At 38.7% G+C, this 17,376-nt stretch overlaps 1 protein-coding gene across 1 annotated transcript; it reads right to left on the reverse strand.

Annotated features, from left to right (window-relative positions):
• Positions 1-433: 433 nt before the first annotated feature.
• On the reverse strand, positions 434-13,166 carry LOC136717452 (cholesterol 24-hydroxylase-like). The gene is made up of 15 exons (XM_066695083.1): positions 12,802-13,166; positions 11,411-11,488; positions 9,304-9,385; positions 8,960-9,033; positions 8,195-8,281; positions 7,768-7,906; positions 4,472-4,585; positions 4,015-4,171; positions 3,846-3,908; positions 3,618-3,690; positions 3,137-3,221; positions 2,257-2,367; positions 1,748-1,836; positions 1,447-1,513; positions 434-1,209 (listed from the first exon to the last, which is right to left on the reverse strand). Exons 1-15 carry the CDS (start codon positions 12,948-12,950, stop codon positions 1,057-1,059), a joined length of 1,521 nt encoding a protein of 506 aa, XP_066551180.1. The 5' UTR covers positions 12,951-13,166; the 3' UTR covers positions 434-1,056.
• Between the last annotated feature and the right edge of the window lie 4,210 nt (positions 13,167-17,376).

Genomic DNA, 17,376 nt, shown 5'->3' on the forward strand with positions numbered 1-17,376 from the left:
TCAATATCTGTTAATAAAGTAAGATACGGAGATAAGACAGATACAGAGGATCCCCAGACTCAAGGTGCAGTCATTAACCAGTTGAGACCTTAAGACAGAACAAAGAAAGAAAATCTGTATATGGGATAAAATTGATACTCAATAAATATTAATTAAATGCTGATTAATATGCAGATCTAACATATTAAAATAGTTACTGAATAATCAACATAATGGATCAATGAGTCAATATGCCCCATTAGTACAATTTGACCTCAGAACAACTGTGACAACATTTAGAAATGACAGGAAGGTCTGTTATCAATCTACTATTTTCCCTCATACCCTGAAAATGTCAAGGCAGGGACATTACATTTTTTGGGTGTCTGTCTGCTACGGAGTCCTTAAGACTCAGAAAGAAAGACACGGAAAAGTATAGTTCAATATAGATGCTGATCGACAATATTTGCATTTTTCACAGCTTTAATGATTACAATAGCCCATAAAGATGATTTATGTTAACATGTATTAGATATTTAATGTTTTAGCACAGCAGCTATACAATAAATCACAAAAGAACAAATCAGTATGCACACCTCTGAGCAGGTTGTGATTTTCAGTTCACACTGAATACATATGAGGTTACCCAAATGTCTGTATTGTTTTTAAAGACATGTCAGGGAGATATCCACTAGGTGTCAATAAAGCGTCAGAAGACCAGCATTTTTACAGCATACAGCAGTGTAGAAATATTTGTTTTATGTCTACAACTTCACTTCCCCATTTTCTGGTAGTACATTTTCAACACACACATGAACAAGTAATGAATGTGCAAACACCTCATAGTATTCATGTAATTGTGCTACAGTGTTTGTTATATTTTTAAATAAGATCACTTCTCTCCACAGACGGAATCATTTCAGATGTACCCGGTTTATGTATCTTCAAAAGAAATTGGTCTGCAAAATACTAATATTTTGGTATGTTTCATAGAAGTTATGTAATTTACTAATATCCTTTTTTGATTGTGTGAAGCAGGCAGACAATATGGATCATTTAAGTCAATAATGACTCGGGTTATTTGTTCATTTTGCTTCGAGCCTTGATTGTGCACACGACTCCATCTCTAGGCCTTAGAGCTCCTGAGTCCAAAATTGCAAATGATTGCCCTGGAACCAGTTGAAATGTAAACCTCTGTAAGAGTTTTGCCATCACGACTTTAGCCTCCATCTGTATAAGAAACAAAACCATTTGTCAAGATGCTGTACATATGACAAACGTTGGTTACATAGGGTCCATAGACATGGTACTTTAATAACCTAGTAAAATGTGGAAATTATGACTGAAAAACATACTGTGGGCTATGATTTTGCATAACTCATGGCTGGAGAAATACAACCCTCACAACATGTTACCAGAAGAAGAGTCACAAGGAAAACTCTCGCAGACGTGCTTGTGTCTCCTCACCTGTGCAAAGTTTTGTCCGAGGCATGAGCGGGGGCCCAGAGCAAAGGGGAAGTAACAGAAGTACGGCCTAGAACAAAAAAACAGTCTCAATATTATAATTACAATGTTTAAAATGGTGAAACACTAAATTCTTTAAAAAGACATGATGTACTTGGAAATCTCAGGGTTTTCAAATACAAATAATTGTTGATTTCAGTTGTAGTTGTGATATTTGAATTAGTAAATAACATCATATTTATTAAAATAATACATAAAAATACAGTCTTAGGAGGGGGGGGAAGTACATGTACGGGAGACTTACTTTGGAGCATCTGGGTGAAATCTGTCTGGATCAAATTTGAGAGGGTCTTTGAAAAACCTTTCCATCCTTCCCATGACATAAGTATTGAACTTTAGGGGAAACAGTGCAAAATAAATATAATTTATAGCTGGTTTCACAAACCTTGATTAGCACTAGTAATAATACCATTCGGTAATCTAGGTCTGTTAAATCACTATGCAAAGAAGATTTCACATATCAGGAGGCTGTTTGACACACCCTTTTTTTTTTTTTTTTTTTTTCTGTTTTTGCAAGTAGATTGATGTCACCAAAGAGGCAACTTTATTGCAAAATTGAGACAACCTGTTTCTTGATTAGTTAATTGAAATGTACTGAACAGAGCGCTGCATCAAACCCCCTTGAAAGACGTCAACTAAATCAGCCTGCATAATGTGACGGGACAATTTGTCCTTGTGTAAATATGTTTAAAGTGCATATTCATTAAGGAACTTAATTTCTCATTTGCATCTTCAATCAATTACCATACTTACAAATACAGTAACCCCCCATGGAATGCGAATCCCATCGATGACTGTGTCTTTGGTGATCAAGCGAGTCATGAGTGGGGCAGGGGGATAGATTCTCAGAGACTCTTTCAAAACCTGTTACAAATTCAAACACTCAGTTAAGATAGGCTAGGAATAAACATACAGATACAGATACAGAAGCCCAGTCCTTTTCCACCCTCGCCCGTAAGTGGTGGAACCAACTGTGCTAGAAGAAAGATTTGGAGTTGGCAGTTCTAATCAGAATTTATGACGTGTGCACGGGAAAACAACAAAAGAGTATTAATCTGGTTTCTTACTGTTTTTCAAACTTCAAGGCTTATATTTCCCTTCTGGGACACACCCTCTAGGGGCCTGACATTTCACTAATAATGTCCGACTGGTCATTCTAGTAACTACAGCAGTGAATTCATTGGCATTCTATTGTAAGCCTTCCCATCTCATAAATATTATCATTACCGATGAATAATAATTATTAACCTTAAATTTGGCCTATTGGCCTTTTACAGAAATATTGGTATTGGCACATATTCCTCCGATAATGAGCCAATACATTTTCTCAAACTATTGGCTAAATATTTTTGTCAAATTACCATAAAATCCCTCATCAGCCTTCAGAAAAGAAAGATCTATACATCTGTATTTGCTTTATTTGCTTTTACAGTCATTATTATATTTATGTACCAATGTTTCTACCATCGTAAAACTACCATGGTGTTTTACTTTTCTGTCTTTTCTGATTTCATGTTGTAACACAATGAGGAAAAGTCCAAGTGGGCTGAATACTTTTGAGAGCCACTGTATGTATGAGGAACTGTGACAATTAATCTAAGCAAAGAACAATAATTTCTGTTGTAGCGTTTACCTGGGACAAGTATGGCAGCTTTGCAAGATCATTAAAATCTATCTCGCGCTTTGAACCAATTGCTTCATCAACCTCTGAAATCAGCCTGAAATGAAAACACATTCATATCATCAGGCTTGTGAGAAATTCCCTGAAAAAAAAAAAAAAAAAAACCTAAACCAAATCAACCATCTATCAATAAATACAAAATAATAATTACTTTTCTTTAAACAGACCTCTCGGTTTACTTTAATCCACCCACTGGAAAAGTTCTGGTTTCATTCTCCCATTTCAATGCGAGAATAATCATTAACCTCAGGACATGATACAGATACACATACTGTGGTGTAAATTATGTTTAAATAAAATCAGTAACAGTAAGAGAAACATATTTAAGTGGAACGTTTAGTCGTAATACTCATAAAGACCACAAGGTTTTCTATTTGGTTATCCTTTCCATTACTGTACTCTGTTCACAACAGTTTTGTGGATATGGTCTTACTTTTCTGTTATCTCTGGGTGTCTTGCCAGTTCCAGTATTGTAAAAGCAATTTGACTGGCTGTTGTTTCTTGCCCTTTTGAAGAAACACAATAAGAAACAATGCGTTATACATCAAATTCAAATCAAAATAAAAAATTCCAAAGCAGGGTAAAGTTTTGATTTGGTTATACATAACATTGGCCTTATACATAACATTATACACAACAGGACAAAAAGCATTGTTCCCACCTGCTATAAAGAATGTGACAAAGTTGTCCAACATGTGTTCATCATCATATCCTCCTTCATCCACTGAAGAGAAGCAGAATAAAGTTTAAACCTTAGGTATTATTTTTATTAAGATATTTATTATTTACTCTTCAGAGAAATCACCCTGCTGCTTGCTCGACATATTTACCAGCACATTGCAGAATTTTGGTCAGTATATCCTTTGGCACGTCCTCTTTATTTCTCATCGCTCTTTTTCTGTTTTCAATGCACTCTCTTCCAGTGCTGCGTAGAAGCTCTGCAGCATCCTCTACCTCCTTCACAAACTTCCAATTCCAAGGAAGAAGCTGAAAAAAAACATATGAAAGACATAGCTAAAAGACAGAAAATTTGTGCACAAACCACCCCTTTAAATATACTTCAAATGCACGTGTCAATGGTTCTAAGTCTATGAGATATGGAATTGTATTTAACACTATTACTTTCTTGTGACAAGTAGTTTAAACTAATTTGGGGGTTCATTTTTACTACTGCCACTGACAAATGTTATATGCAACTGTTGCAATGATTTTGCATTTTTTTGTTTCACCATTCAGTTTGCATAGCCCCTTTGGCGATTTCAGATATACAAAATGGCAATTCCTTACGTGCATGAATGGCTTTCTAATATTGTTGATCATCCCTTTCAAACACAACGCGATGGCATTGGGAAAAGCAGATGTGTTATCATCCAGCAAATTCAAATCCATTCCAAATGCTACCTGTTAGAGAAACACAAAAGAACACACACATTTCCCATTCAAGAAGGGAAAGAGCCTTCTGACCTGCCAATCACGGATAACTTGTACCAAAGCTGCCCAATAGGAGGCCCTGCTGGGAGGAGGAGTCCCGCCCCAGTGTCTGTGAATTGTCCCCTCCTCACAGTAGTAGTCCCCCGATTTCTTCTTTCACTGCCATAAATCATACATGTGCAGCTTCTGGAGAGTTTAATTCTACCCGAGACAATCTTCGATTACTCAGGGCTTTTCTTCTCCATGGAGGTAAGTTAGTAAGTGACGTAGGAGTCTCATGTAAAGAGCCGGATTCAGCTCCTCTACAGAGATCTACTGTATAATAATACCTCCTTGTATCCTTTTTTCAGAATTGTTCATTGAGTGCGTGATGGAGTGCAGGGGCCGCTGTTCTCCACGGGAGAGTGTCGCTCGGCTGAGCAGTTCCCGTTGCAGGACAGACACCACAGGTAACAGATCTCCCATCGACCTCTACCTCAACCTCCTTGCACTCGACATCGACGCCCCTTCATTGAACCTCTTTGATGTCCCCAACATTGACGTAAACAACCACCATCATCGACAATGATGCCCACTCAATGTCGACCACGCACCCAGAGGATGGACATCAACCTGCACACAGACCTCAGCTGAGGGAGGAGGAGGATGAGTTCAAAACCACACTGCTGCGTCAAATGGGAGAGATTGAGCAACTATGGCCACCCAGCACCAAATGCTCATCATCTGGACAGAGAGGGAATTAACACAGGAATTGATTATCAACATGCCACCCACCACTGCCCTTACAGGAGGAGATGCTCTCCTACGCTGCGTCTCACTCCAATATTTTGGAGCCCCTTCCGTTTGCTGAGGACATGGAGGAGGCGGGTTCCATTGCAGATCCCTTTCTGGGTCCCAGACTGCATCTTGCAGCATGCAAACTTCTCCTGTGGTACAATCTCTGAACAATCAGGGCAATACAGCTGCCAGGGTGTGAAACAGTGGCGGTCCTCCTCTGTCAGGGAGGGCCCGACGGCTCAGAATTGGGATTGAATCCTCAAGTGGTGGAACAGATCTGGAAGAGGCTGGGATGACCTCTTTGCTACTCTGGAAACGACTCCGTGCCCCCTGTGGTTCTCACTGAAAGCAGGAGGAGGTCCCCTGGGTGTAGACGCCTTTGCTGACCTGGGTCCGTGGGTATTACTATATTCTTTCCCTCCACTGCCACTTCCTCCACTGACACTGGAGAGAATTTGTCAGGAAGGAGCTCAAGTCCTCCTGATTGCCCCCCGGTGGCCGAGACAGTTATGGTTCACAACACTAGCACAGATGCTCAGTGGAGAACCTTGGCAGCTCCCACTATGCAAGGACTTTCTGAGACAAGCGGACTGATTCCTGTGTCACCCCAACCTAGCACAGCTGCAGTTGTCAGTCTGTCCCCTGAAAGGCTCCGTCTAATGTCAATGGGACAGCCAGACAGCATTGTGGAGATACTGCAGTCGGCTACAGCCCCCTCCACTAGAGCTCAATATGCTTAAGAACATAAGAAAGTTTACAAATGAGAGTAGGCCATTCAACCCATCGTGCTCATTTGGTGTCCATTAATAACTAAGTGATCCAAGGATCCTATCCAGTCTATTTTTAAATGTTCCCAAATTGTCTCTTCAGCCACATCGCTGGGGAGTTTGTTCAGATTGTGACGCCTCTCTGTATGAGGAAGTGTCTCCCGTTTTCTGTCTTGAATGCCTTGAAGCCCAATTTCCATTTGTGTCCCCGGGTGTGTGTGTCCCTGCTGATCTGGAAAAGCTCCTCTGGTTTGATCTGGTCGATGCCTTTCATGATTTTGAAGACTTGAATCAAGTCCCCACGTAGTCTCCTCTGTTCCAGGGTGAAAAGGTTCAGTTCCTCAGTCTCTCAGTAGGACATTCCCTTCAGACCTGGAATAAGTCTGGTTGCTCTCCTCTGAACTGCCTCTAGAGCAGCGATATTTTTCTTGAAGTGTGGAGCCCAGAACTGTCCACCGTATCCAGATGAGCTCTAACTAGTGCATTGTACAGTCTGAACATTACTGCCCTTGTTCTCAATTCTACACTTTTGACAATATACCCTAACATTGTGTTTGCCTTTTTTGTTGCTTCCTCACATTGTTTGGATGGAGAAAGTGAGGAGTCCATATAGACTCCTAGGTCTTTCTCATGCGTTACTTCATCAAGTTCTATTCCTCCCATAGTGTAATTATAGTGGACATTTTGTTACCTGCATGTAATACCTTGCACTTGTCCACATTGAATTTCATCTGCCAGGTGAATATTATCCAAGTCCCTGTGAATAACCTGTACTGTACACTGTAGCTTACAAGTGGTCAGCCTTCCAGAACTGGCGCCTAGGCAGACATATGGATCCAGTGTGCTTCCTGCAGCGGCTGCTGGAGGAAGGGAAATCTGCATCCACTCTAAAGGTTTATCTGGCTGCCATCTCAGCATATCACGATAAGACTGACACTCCCCAGGAGCCCACTTCCTGGCTACCCAGTTCCTGAAGGTCACAATTCCAGCTCCACTTTCTCTTGCTTAAGGTTTCCTTCCTTTTAGCGATAACTTCGGAAAGGAGAATCAGTGAAATTCCTGCCTTGTCTGTGGATAAAGTCTGTCTGATCTTCTCTGGAAGCAACGATAGGCTTTACATCGAGGACAAACCCAGCCACCCAAGGTTGTGCGAATGCCATGAATGGGACTGGGCTTAAATCATGCGTCCGGACTTCATGACAGCTCTGGTATAGTCTTCCGATTCGATAATGGTGGTCTTTCAACTTGAAAGGGAACGTTAGGTCATTATCATGACCCTGGTTACCTGAAAAAGAAAGACAACCATTACCCTTCAGGGGTCGCTCAGCCAGACGACCTTCATGACTAAGAAATGGCAGGTTGCTACTGTGAGGAGGAGACCGTTCACAGGCACGGGGGTGGGACTCCTCCTCTCAGCAGTGCTGGGTACAGTTTTGGTACAAGTTTTCAGTGATTGTCAGGTCAAAACACTCTTCCCATTCGGTAATGGTTCCGTTTCTTTTTCAGGGAACCAGTGTTATACACACACTTATGAAAGTCGGTGAAGCCAAGTTTGTTCTTGTCAACAGAATAACATTTTAGGACATTGATTGAACGATAGAGGTGAACCTTTGCGATGACATCCAGGGTCACAGCGTTCACCAGGTTGTGGATGTTGACTGGAGCCTGACTCTCGGCCCCCTCCTCCAGCTTCTCCATCAGACCTTCAGCATTTTCATTGAAAATGCCCATTAACCCTTTCAGGTACCTGCAGAACAAAAAAAAGACCATGAATTGCAAATAATATTCATTCCAAAGATTGAGAAGATCCCTTAACATTACAAGTTTATCCTTATCAATAAACCTCTTGTAGGTGATGAAAATAAAAAATAAAAAATGTGGAAAAGTGATTTAAAAATCAACAAGAACATTTTAAACAAGAGCAATGGACACGTCTTAGCATTTTCTATCAATGTTTTTGTCCCACAAAAGATGTATTATTTTACAACAGGATCAGGTGGGATAAATTGCAGGTGATGCAAAGCTCAGTACTTACGAATGACTGAAGGCTGGGTCCATAATTCTGCGCTGTTTGTACCAATGATCGTGGTCAGTGTCAGTTACGAGTCCATTTCCAAAAAATCTAGAGATTATATTTTCATTATTTTTCACCTCTGAAATATGACTTTCTATAGATCGAAACATTTAAAAAAGATTAGCAATTCACTGATTAAAAACTAGTGTAGGTTTATATAAAGATCATAGGTAGAGTAAATACCAGTGAACCACATAAATATTGGTCAACAAAGAAACTAAGTTGAACATTGTTCTTCATACCAGTGTAACTTTGTGGCGTTAGCTGAGTGGAATTGACATATAATTCCCCTATTTAGGCGAATGCTTGAGGCATGACATGCACATAGAAAAGCAAGCCTGAATAGCACAACATACAAAGTCTTGAGACTTGAGGGAATTCTGTAATTTACGTAGAAAGAATCTTGAATAATGACATTAAATATGTGAACTACAAACGCATATTACGTATTCTCCAATGTATTATGCACAATCCAGCACAGTTATTAATACCGCACTGTAAGTTTAGCATCCAAACTGATGTTCTAAACACAGACTTCCTCAGAAGGAGAGACAGCATGCTCCGCTGTGCTCATCTGTGACTTTTAAATAAACTGGCAATTATTTGCTACAATTAAATCATGTATCTGTTACATTGTTCCAGAAGATAAACATTTCTAAAACAGCTCTATGAATCATTTCAACTTCAGATGGAAGGCTACATTTTCAGTAGTAAATTAATAAATACCTTTTCCCAAACACATTAAACAGGCGTTTATATGTAAATGGATCTTTGGGATACTTCAGAGACATCAGACATTCCTGCATAATGACAGAAGTTTTAAAACATGATTATTCATATTTCACTAATCTGTTGTTCACAGTATGTTCCTAGCATGACTAGTTGACATTTTCACATGTTCAAATGACAGTGATATGGGAAAGAAAGATGAACATGCAACATTTAAAGACCAAATGCTATGATTAACACTGAAACTACTTCAAATGTATCTTATGAGATCTAGATATACCCAGGATTCATGCTTACATGTTGTAAAGCTTGAAGAGTCAGTACATGTTTGTTTCATTTACCTTGACTGCTTCTGGACAGGTGACATGCAACATCACAGTGTGAAGAAAATTCACACGATAGACAGGTCCATACTTTTCAGCCCTGACAAAGACACAAAACTCTAGTGCTGGTTTAGCAGTGATTTATAAAGAACACACACAAGTGCAGGATTTTTTCAAACCCTTTATAGTGCACACATACAATCTGAATTGCTAGAATTTTTTTTGGCTAATTTTATGAAATACTAAAGAAAATAAGGTGGATTGCATATTTCATTTTTTCATTTTGCAATTTTTAAAAAAAAAAAGTACCAAATGTGTCCCCTAACTCAAAAAAGAGTAAACAATGTCTACTTTTAGGTTCAGTTGTATTTGTATGTAAACTGGTAATACAATAGAAAACATCACTTCCAGTGCCACATTGTTTAATCCACGGATGCTAGTAAAATAAACATGTATCCAAAACTGATTTGAATTATAAAACTATATTTTACAATTATCATTTCATGTGTCATGTTATTGTACATTACATCTTGAGCATAAAGAAAAAACAACAGTCTGTATAAAATAATGTAAGTGGAAAATTCATGTTTTGGGGATTTTGAAGCATACAATCAAATAACACTAACAACACTAAATATCTCCATGTCTATAATATGGAATAAGTAATAACTGATTGATGGGTTAAAACAGTGTATTGAAGGAATAAAAACTAAATTGTAAGAACAAATTCATAACAGTATACTCCTTTCTATACCTTTTGAAGTAAGGGCCAACTGACCATCTAAGCATTTGCTGGACCTCCAGTAGGTTTTCATCTTAGTAGGGCACAACTTGCATATTCTCCTGACTGGCTCAAACACTGGGAAATGTCCAAAGCCATCATGACTTGTCTCAGTGGTAGGCCTAGCACACCGTGGGGCTCGCTGCCTCCCTGCATTCACTGGGGCGCTTGAGAGTGACGGACGCCCAGGTTTCTTTACAGACTTGCGCAAACTATCGATGCTAAGGCGGAAATCTTTCAGGGGAATTGCCTTTTCTGAAAGAAGTCCACAATCACGTTTGTACACCTGCCAGCTGTTACAGACTGCTAGATCTAGCACATACCCAAAGAGAGGCAAATACCATACTTTTAGCCTTCATGGGGTCTTGTACAGATGTGTCAGCATACTGCTTAGATCTACCCCACCCATGTTAGCATTGTACAGAGAAACCACAGCTGGGCAGCTGGGCAGTCAATGGGGACTTTTTTCTTCTCCTCCTTACTGTGTCTTTGAACAGTTGACATAGGATGCACACCTGCAGCATTGCTAAGGAAGGAGACCCACTTTTTGTCATGCCATTTGACAGCAATTATGCCATCACTGCTGTTGTAATCAACATGCCCACGCTGCGTCTTAGCTATCATCTTTGTCTCCAGCAAGACTGAACCACACATTCTATTTTCCCTCACGGTCCCCACATAGTGGATCTTCATTTCAGCTAACAAATAACTAACAAGGTCAAGACCAGTAAAAAAATTGTTAGCATATACCACAGACTGCTCAGGGTTGGTAATAGTTTTTCTCAGGGATACGACAATTTTAGCATCCATCATCATCTTGGACTCGACCTCAGTCAGATTCTCTGTCCCTGGTTCAACAGAACATCATGGACAATTCCACTGGAACTGGCATGACAGAAAAGTTTGAAACCCCACTGATCAGGCTTGTTTTGTATGTACCGTCTGAGATTACCTGCCCGTGTGTCCTTATATGCAACCATTACTTCATCTATCGCTTGCTTTTGTGTGGCTGGAATTATCAGACATCTCTCTCAACATGCTGAACTAGGGCCGAACCTCGTAGAAGCGATCAGTGCTTTCTGCTTGCAGGGCATTATCATTGAAACGGAAGTGACACCGTAGCCAACGTTTACTAGATAACACATCTGCACCAGGTATGACACTGAACAGATACTATAAGATTTTATTTTAGGTTTCACAAGCTGCAAGGTAATTATATTATGATGACAATTCCATGCCTAACACTGTTAAATAATACATCAATTAAAATTCGTTTACAGGACAATTAACTGAATGTCACTGAATTAAGAACAAGATGGAGTCAAAAGAGTCTAGTTTGCTCACCATTCTAGTAATGTGTCATGCACCACTTTGTCTCTGTCCATTTCTCTTTGCATTGTTGGCATATGTCCTAGAAGAAAACTGCAAAAGTATGGATTGTAGGCACAGGTTAAACACTAAACAAGAAGGACATTTCTATTAAATCTACAAATGAAACAACATTCATGTTCAAACCCGTTTTCTTGAATTAACAAAATATTTCACTTCATAGGTATTGTTGTGTGTTGGGGATATAAAATAAAATCAGTTCTCACACCAGCTATTTGTACATTATTTTTTAATTAGTTGTAATGACATCTTCATTTTCTCAGTTCAATAAGTGATTATATAACCTCAGTGTGCATCTCTCATAAACCACTTGAAAAGAAGCAAGGTCTATTTTCACTCTACACTTTTAACTCAAATTATTTAACTAAATGCACCTCATTTGACAGCCATCTGTTATCTGAAATGCCCTGACTATTGATTGGCCAGAAGTTGGTTGGCAGTGAGTTGAGGTCACATGTGGAGTCATGGCCCCTGCACTTGGATTGCCACAGACATCTCTATTGCATCATTTTCAAATGTTTTATGTTTGAATGGTTAAACATGTTTGTCATAACTGTTTTTCTTTTGTTAAAGTTTTTACACAAAGTTGTTGTTTTTTAAGGGGCAAATAAAACACTGTAGCTTTAAAAACGGATTTCTATATTTGTATCTCTTTTAACATCTTGGAAAATGTGCAGCTAAGCATCACAACTTTAAACAAGAACAACAGAAACTTCATAAATAATGATGTCATCATAGTTGGCGCTGTTTGTTTGTTTCTTGCCAACCCTAATCTGAAAAATGATATTTCCACAACATTGTCGTGTATTTAGTTAGTTTTGTCTTGTAGGATCGAACATATTTTTAAGGAAAAAGTAATATATAGCCTACATACATACATACATACATACATACAACAAAGTAAGATGAATGGAGACCTAACGTTGTAAAGAACACTTGTTACACAAGTAGGCTAAATCATCTGGAAACACAATCTCCAATTACACTATGTAACACAATTTCTGTTCCTGGGTAGTAAGTGTTATTTGCTAATGACGTATGCCTCAAAAGTATCAACACGGTGTTATTATACAACTGACGCAAGGGCAAACTACAAGTTACGTAAACCATGAATACTCCATTATTTGCTGAATAATGACATAAATACACATTTTAATATTGGTTTTTTAACAAAAGGGTGTTTAGAAATGAACATGTCATGAGGGGACTGAAGGAAAGTGTCAAGACACTCAGCGCAAGCCGCTCTGGTTGAAGTTGCAGATCCGACACTCGTGTACATTCACATCCATTCATAGTTTCAGCACCACACTTAGTATGTAACTAAATAAATAGATACAATAACTTACCTGTCCCTAGGGGGTCCGGGTATGTGGTCAAACTTCATGTGAATGTACTTTATATAGAGACAATACAAACCAAACGCAACAAACACAAGAAATAAAAGAGCCAACAGGGCAAAGCCCAGCCAGTGCGCGGCCGTGTATAGAAAGGCCATGTTTCTGACACAGATCCGGCTCTGTTGGACGCGGATTGAGAGACAGATTGTGTGTCTGTACCGCTCAGCTCCACTCTTCCTCAGTGCTGTCGGGCACTCGGGTCGTTACACATTTAAAGGTACACAAGTCACGGGCTGTCATGCGCTTTTCCACTGTGTATTTCTGCTTATTTTCAGTGGAACAACTTAAGTGAAAGGGGTTGTATACACATGATCTTATTCTACTTTAGTTTTAAAACTATGTTTGCAACCCTAAGCAGCCTAAACCAGTTGTACCCAAACCAGGTCCTGGAGGCCCACCTGCTGTTTTTTGTTCCAACTGAGCTCTCAATTACTTAATTAAACCTTAACTGAAGTAACGATCTGCTTAGATTTTACTTTTGTAATTCATAAAATATACAATGCTTTATACAATGCTGTACTTAACTTAAAATCCCTACTGTTTAAAATAATTCAAAGTCTCGCATTTAGGACATTATTAGTACAATTAAGTAATTTAGAGCTCAGTTCAAACAAAAAACAGCATGCTTAATAAGAATCACTGATCAAATTAAATATGCTGGAATAAGAACCATCAGCAAATGCATTCCTGGTTGGATAAAAATGAAATCATGAGTGGAGTAAAACCTCAAATCTAACAGCTCAGTAATGGCAAAACATAAGGAGGTAGAACATAGTTACATTACTGTGGGATGGTTAAGTGAGCTGATATCAACAGCTGTCTGGCTGAATAGAAAATGATCTATCAATTTTGACTTAATAAGCTTGTTCAACTTCCATCAGCTGTGCCACACTAAAAATATATTTTGGCATATTTCCTTAATTTAGCATGCCACAGTGACAGCGGTGACGCATTTGTGATGTTTAGTAAACACATTATAAAAGTCATATTTGTTTTGGGTGCTTCTATATAACAGTCTGCATTGTTTTTCTGTATTCGACAAAATTTTAATTTGAATCTGTTGCCAGAAATGTTGCCTCAGTGAGCTCTAACATTTTTCATACACTGCTGTAAATGGTGTATAAATTCACTTGTGGAGTCTCTCTGGGTTGCCTCCAATTCCTTTACAAAGCGCACCTCTTAATGAGTTCACTGGATACAGATAGTTGTCCCTTACAAATCATGAAGGTCCAAAGCTCAATTCACAACAATAATGTGTTTACAAGAGGATTCCCCTTACACTCTTACATATAAAGATATATATCAAGATTGTTAACACATTTAATTTAACTTCAAATTGTAGGCTGTATAATCTTAGAATTACAGTTCACAAGTGGGACACTAGTTTAGGATCTCCAGTAGGGAGATTTATGTGGATACAAGTTTTTTGTTTCTTCCCCAAGAATAACGATTAGTATTTTTAACTCAAACTGCAGTCATTAACATGTTGAGACCTTAAGGCAGAAAGAAAGAAAACAAATCTGTTTATGGGTTAAAATTGTTAGACTCAATAAATATTAATTAAATGCTGATTAATATGCAATTCTAACAGATTATAATGGTTATTAGAACAAAAGAAAGTTTATAAATGAGAGGAGGCCATTCATCCCATCGTGCTTGTTTGGTGTCCATTAATAACTAAGTGATCAAGAATCCTATCCAGTCTGTTTTTTAATGTTCTCGAATTGTCTCTTCAGCCACATCGCTGGGGAGTTTGTTCAGATTGTGATGCCTCTCTGTGTGAAGAAGTGTCTCCTGTTTTCTGTCTTGAATGCCTTGAAGCCCAATTTCCATTTGTGTCCCTGGGTGCGTGTGTCCCTGCTGATCTGGAAAAGCTCCTCTGGTTTGATGTGGTCGATGCCCTTCATGATTTTGAAGACTTGAATCATGTCCCCACGTAGTCTCCTCTGTTCCAGGGTGAAAAGGTTCAGTTCCACAGTCTCCCAGTAGGACATTCCCTTCAGACCTGGAATAAGTCTGGTTGCTCTCCTCTGAACTGCCTCTAGAGCAGCGATATCTTTCTTGAATTGTGGAACCCAGAACTGTCGACAGTATCCAGATGAGCTCTAACTAGTGCATTGTACAGTCTGAACAATGCCCCTGTCCCTGCCCCTGTCTACACTAGTAGATCGTATGGCCCTGTGGGCGTGGCCTATTGTGTTATGACGTATGACCTAACCTTATTAATATTATAATTGGGGGTCGTGATTTTAGGTAGAGTTATTTCCTTAATTATTCCTACGTCATATCCGGCAGAAAGTGTACACCCATAAAACCCTGAACAACAAGGCCACCCATAACCCTGTTGTTCTTGTTGTTCTTGTTGGTCAACTGTAGAGTGTGAATGGGTCAGATCCTCCTGTATTGGTTGTGGGGCTTTTTTTTTTTTAATATACATGTAATGGTTTAGGAAATCTAAACCGTTATAAGATCAACAAGCTCTGTTGTCTGTAATGGGCCCAGGTCTTAACAATGCCAGTTTTTAATAGGGTGTTAATCGTATCCACACTGTCTCTGTCTCTCCCCACCAATCTCTGGAAACATCTGAGGATGTTCAGTTTGTTTAATAATAAGACAAATTTAATTAAAAATAAAATCGTTTAAAAAATAAAAACAACTGATCACTCAATGCTAAATAGCTCACAACACTCAAAGCTAAATAGATCACATCACTCAAGGCTAAATCGCTCACACCGCGGGAGGTGGGTCAGACAACAGTAGGTATGACGTGATATCAAAACATTCAGAATACTTTTAACCTATATAATTTATAAGCTTTGTAAAATAAACCCAAATATCTCTTTTGCGGTGATAAACGCTGTTCTGAGTAGTTTGTGACTTGTTTAATACCAAACAAAGCATAGCTATTAAAAAAAAAAAAAATACTGTAAAAACTATTAGAGAGATGGTTATTTTAGATCTTTATAGTTATTTTCTTGATTCAGGTTGTTTTTTAGCGCTTATAAAGGCCTGAAATATTCTTAGTGGTTGTTGACTATAGGTCTAGATGATTAAAAATGTTTTTTTGAGAGCCAAAAAGGTTCTAATTAAAGTTTAGAGTTGAGAGGAGAGAGATCGGCTCCATCTTGGTTTCTATTTGAAATTTGATGCAGTGCCATTTTATTGGTTTGTTTTGATATGTTAATTTGTAACGGGGTGGCACAAAGTCCAGACCAGAACAATGCCTTACAAACAGCTCCGGCATATGGACAGTTGTATAAGTATGAAGGTCAGGTCTTCAGCTCGACAGACTCATACTGACCTTTCGATTTAAGACTAAAGATCAACAATGGCCGAGGAGATCATCTGGAACAACGCCGGTAAACTTTTTGTGTTTGCGCTCATGGGTTCTTATGTATGGGTGTGTGTGTGTGTGTGTGGGTGTGTGGTTTTGAAGCGGATCATTAAAGTTTTAATATATATTAATGCCGGTCTCTTTAATTACACAGAAACTATCGAAAGGCCCAGGGTTAATGTCTCTGAGGATCGACTGAGAGAAATGGTTGCCCCTAGACGGGCTGTCTGCGGACCGGGTAAGAACTAAACCCCCGGTTGTTTGTATCACGTTTCTGTAAGATGTTTGAGTTCAGTTTTGTTAATTTAAAAAAAATTATCCTTTCTAACAGTATTAAGAAATGTGGTTTGAAACAACGAAAGGCCTTCCACATCGAGGGCTTGTTTCGTTTTACCTTCGAGAACCGTAACCTTTCAAGAATCTGAAAGCGGTGTGGTTAAAGGTTAAACATGTCTCTTACCTTCACAGCGGTGCAAAAAGCTAAACCAGCTGAAAAACATAAGAAACGATTATTCTGTGGAGGTAAGTAAGATCTTTCAAACTTTAATGTTTTTAAAAGGGATTTGTTTGTCCGCTGAGGGTTGAGGGTTAATATTTAAGGGATGTGAGCCTGTTTCCTGTAGGGCGGGGGGTTCTGGGAAAGACCTGTAGAAGGCCGGACAGGTCTGGGCTTGTTTCTGGGAAACGTGTTTAGAAATGGCCGATTGCCGTACCGTCTGGTTAGCAAGTTAAGGGTTTAGTAAGTTGTTTGGCATATCTACCGCTATTATACTTCTGTTTTAAAGTGGTTGTTGGAAAAGGATTGATTGTGTTCATTGTATTTAATATTTAAACAGATCATGAAAACGCTTGTGAAACAGGAAGTCCCAGGATCAGGAAGCGTTTACACTTGGAAGGTTCGTTTAAAAATGAAATGTTGCTGTGTGTGTGTGTGTATATATAAATGTGTTTTATTAATAATATTACAGTTTTTAAAGAAACATTTAAGAAACAACTTATTTACATCGGCTTCTCTGTTTTACATTTATTATAAGGTTTTAGATTTTATTAAGTCCTAATAAATATAGTGTCTGTAAATAATAAGGCAGTGTAGTGAATGTTTGAATGTCCTGCTCAGGTTGTTTTAAGTTTGATTTCACTGTTTAAAGATATAAATGTAATGTATTTTTTATTCTTCCCAAGAGTCTTGG

The sequence above is a fragment of the Amia ocellicauda genome, chromosome 21 (genome assembly GCF_036373705.1).
Source record: "Amia ocellicauda isolate fAmiCal2 chromosome 21, fAmiCal2.hap1, whole genome shotgun sequence".
NCBI lineage: Eukaryota > Metazoa > Chordata > Actinopteri > Amiiformes > Amiidae > Amia > Amia ocellicauda.

What these genes read in the sequence shown, in the direction of transcription:
- LOC136717452 (XM_066695083.1), bottom strand. Translation starts at nt 12,950, where the DNA reads ATGGCCTTTCTATACACGGCCGCGCACTGGCTGGGCTTTGCCCTGTTG. An exon ending in CATGACACATTACTAGAATG is followed by an intron (nt 9,386 to 11,410) that starts GTGAGCAAACTA and finishes TGTCTTTGTCAG; the next exon opens with GGCTGAAAAGTATGGACCTG. An exon ending in TCGGACAAAACTTTGCACAG is followed by an intron (nt 1,210 to 1,446) that starts GTGAGGAGACAC and finishes TTTCTTATACAG; the next exon opens with ATGGAGGCTAAAGTCGTGAT.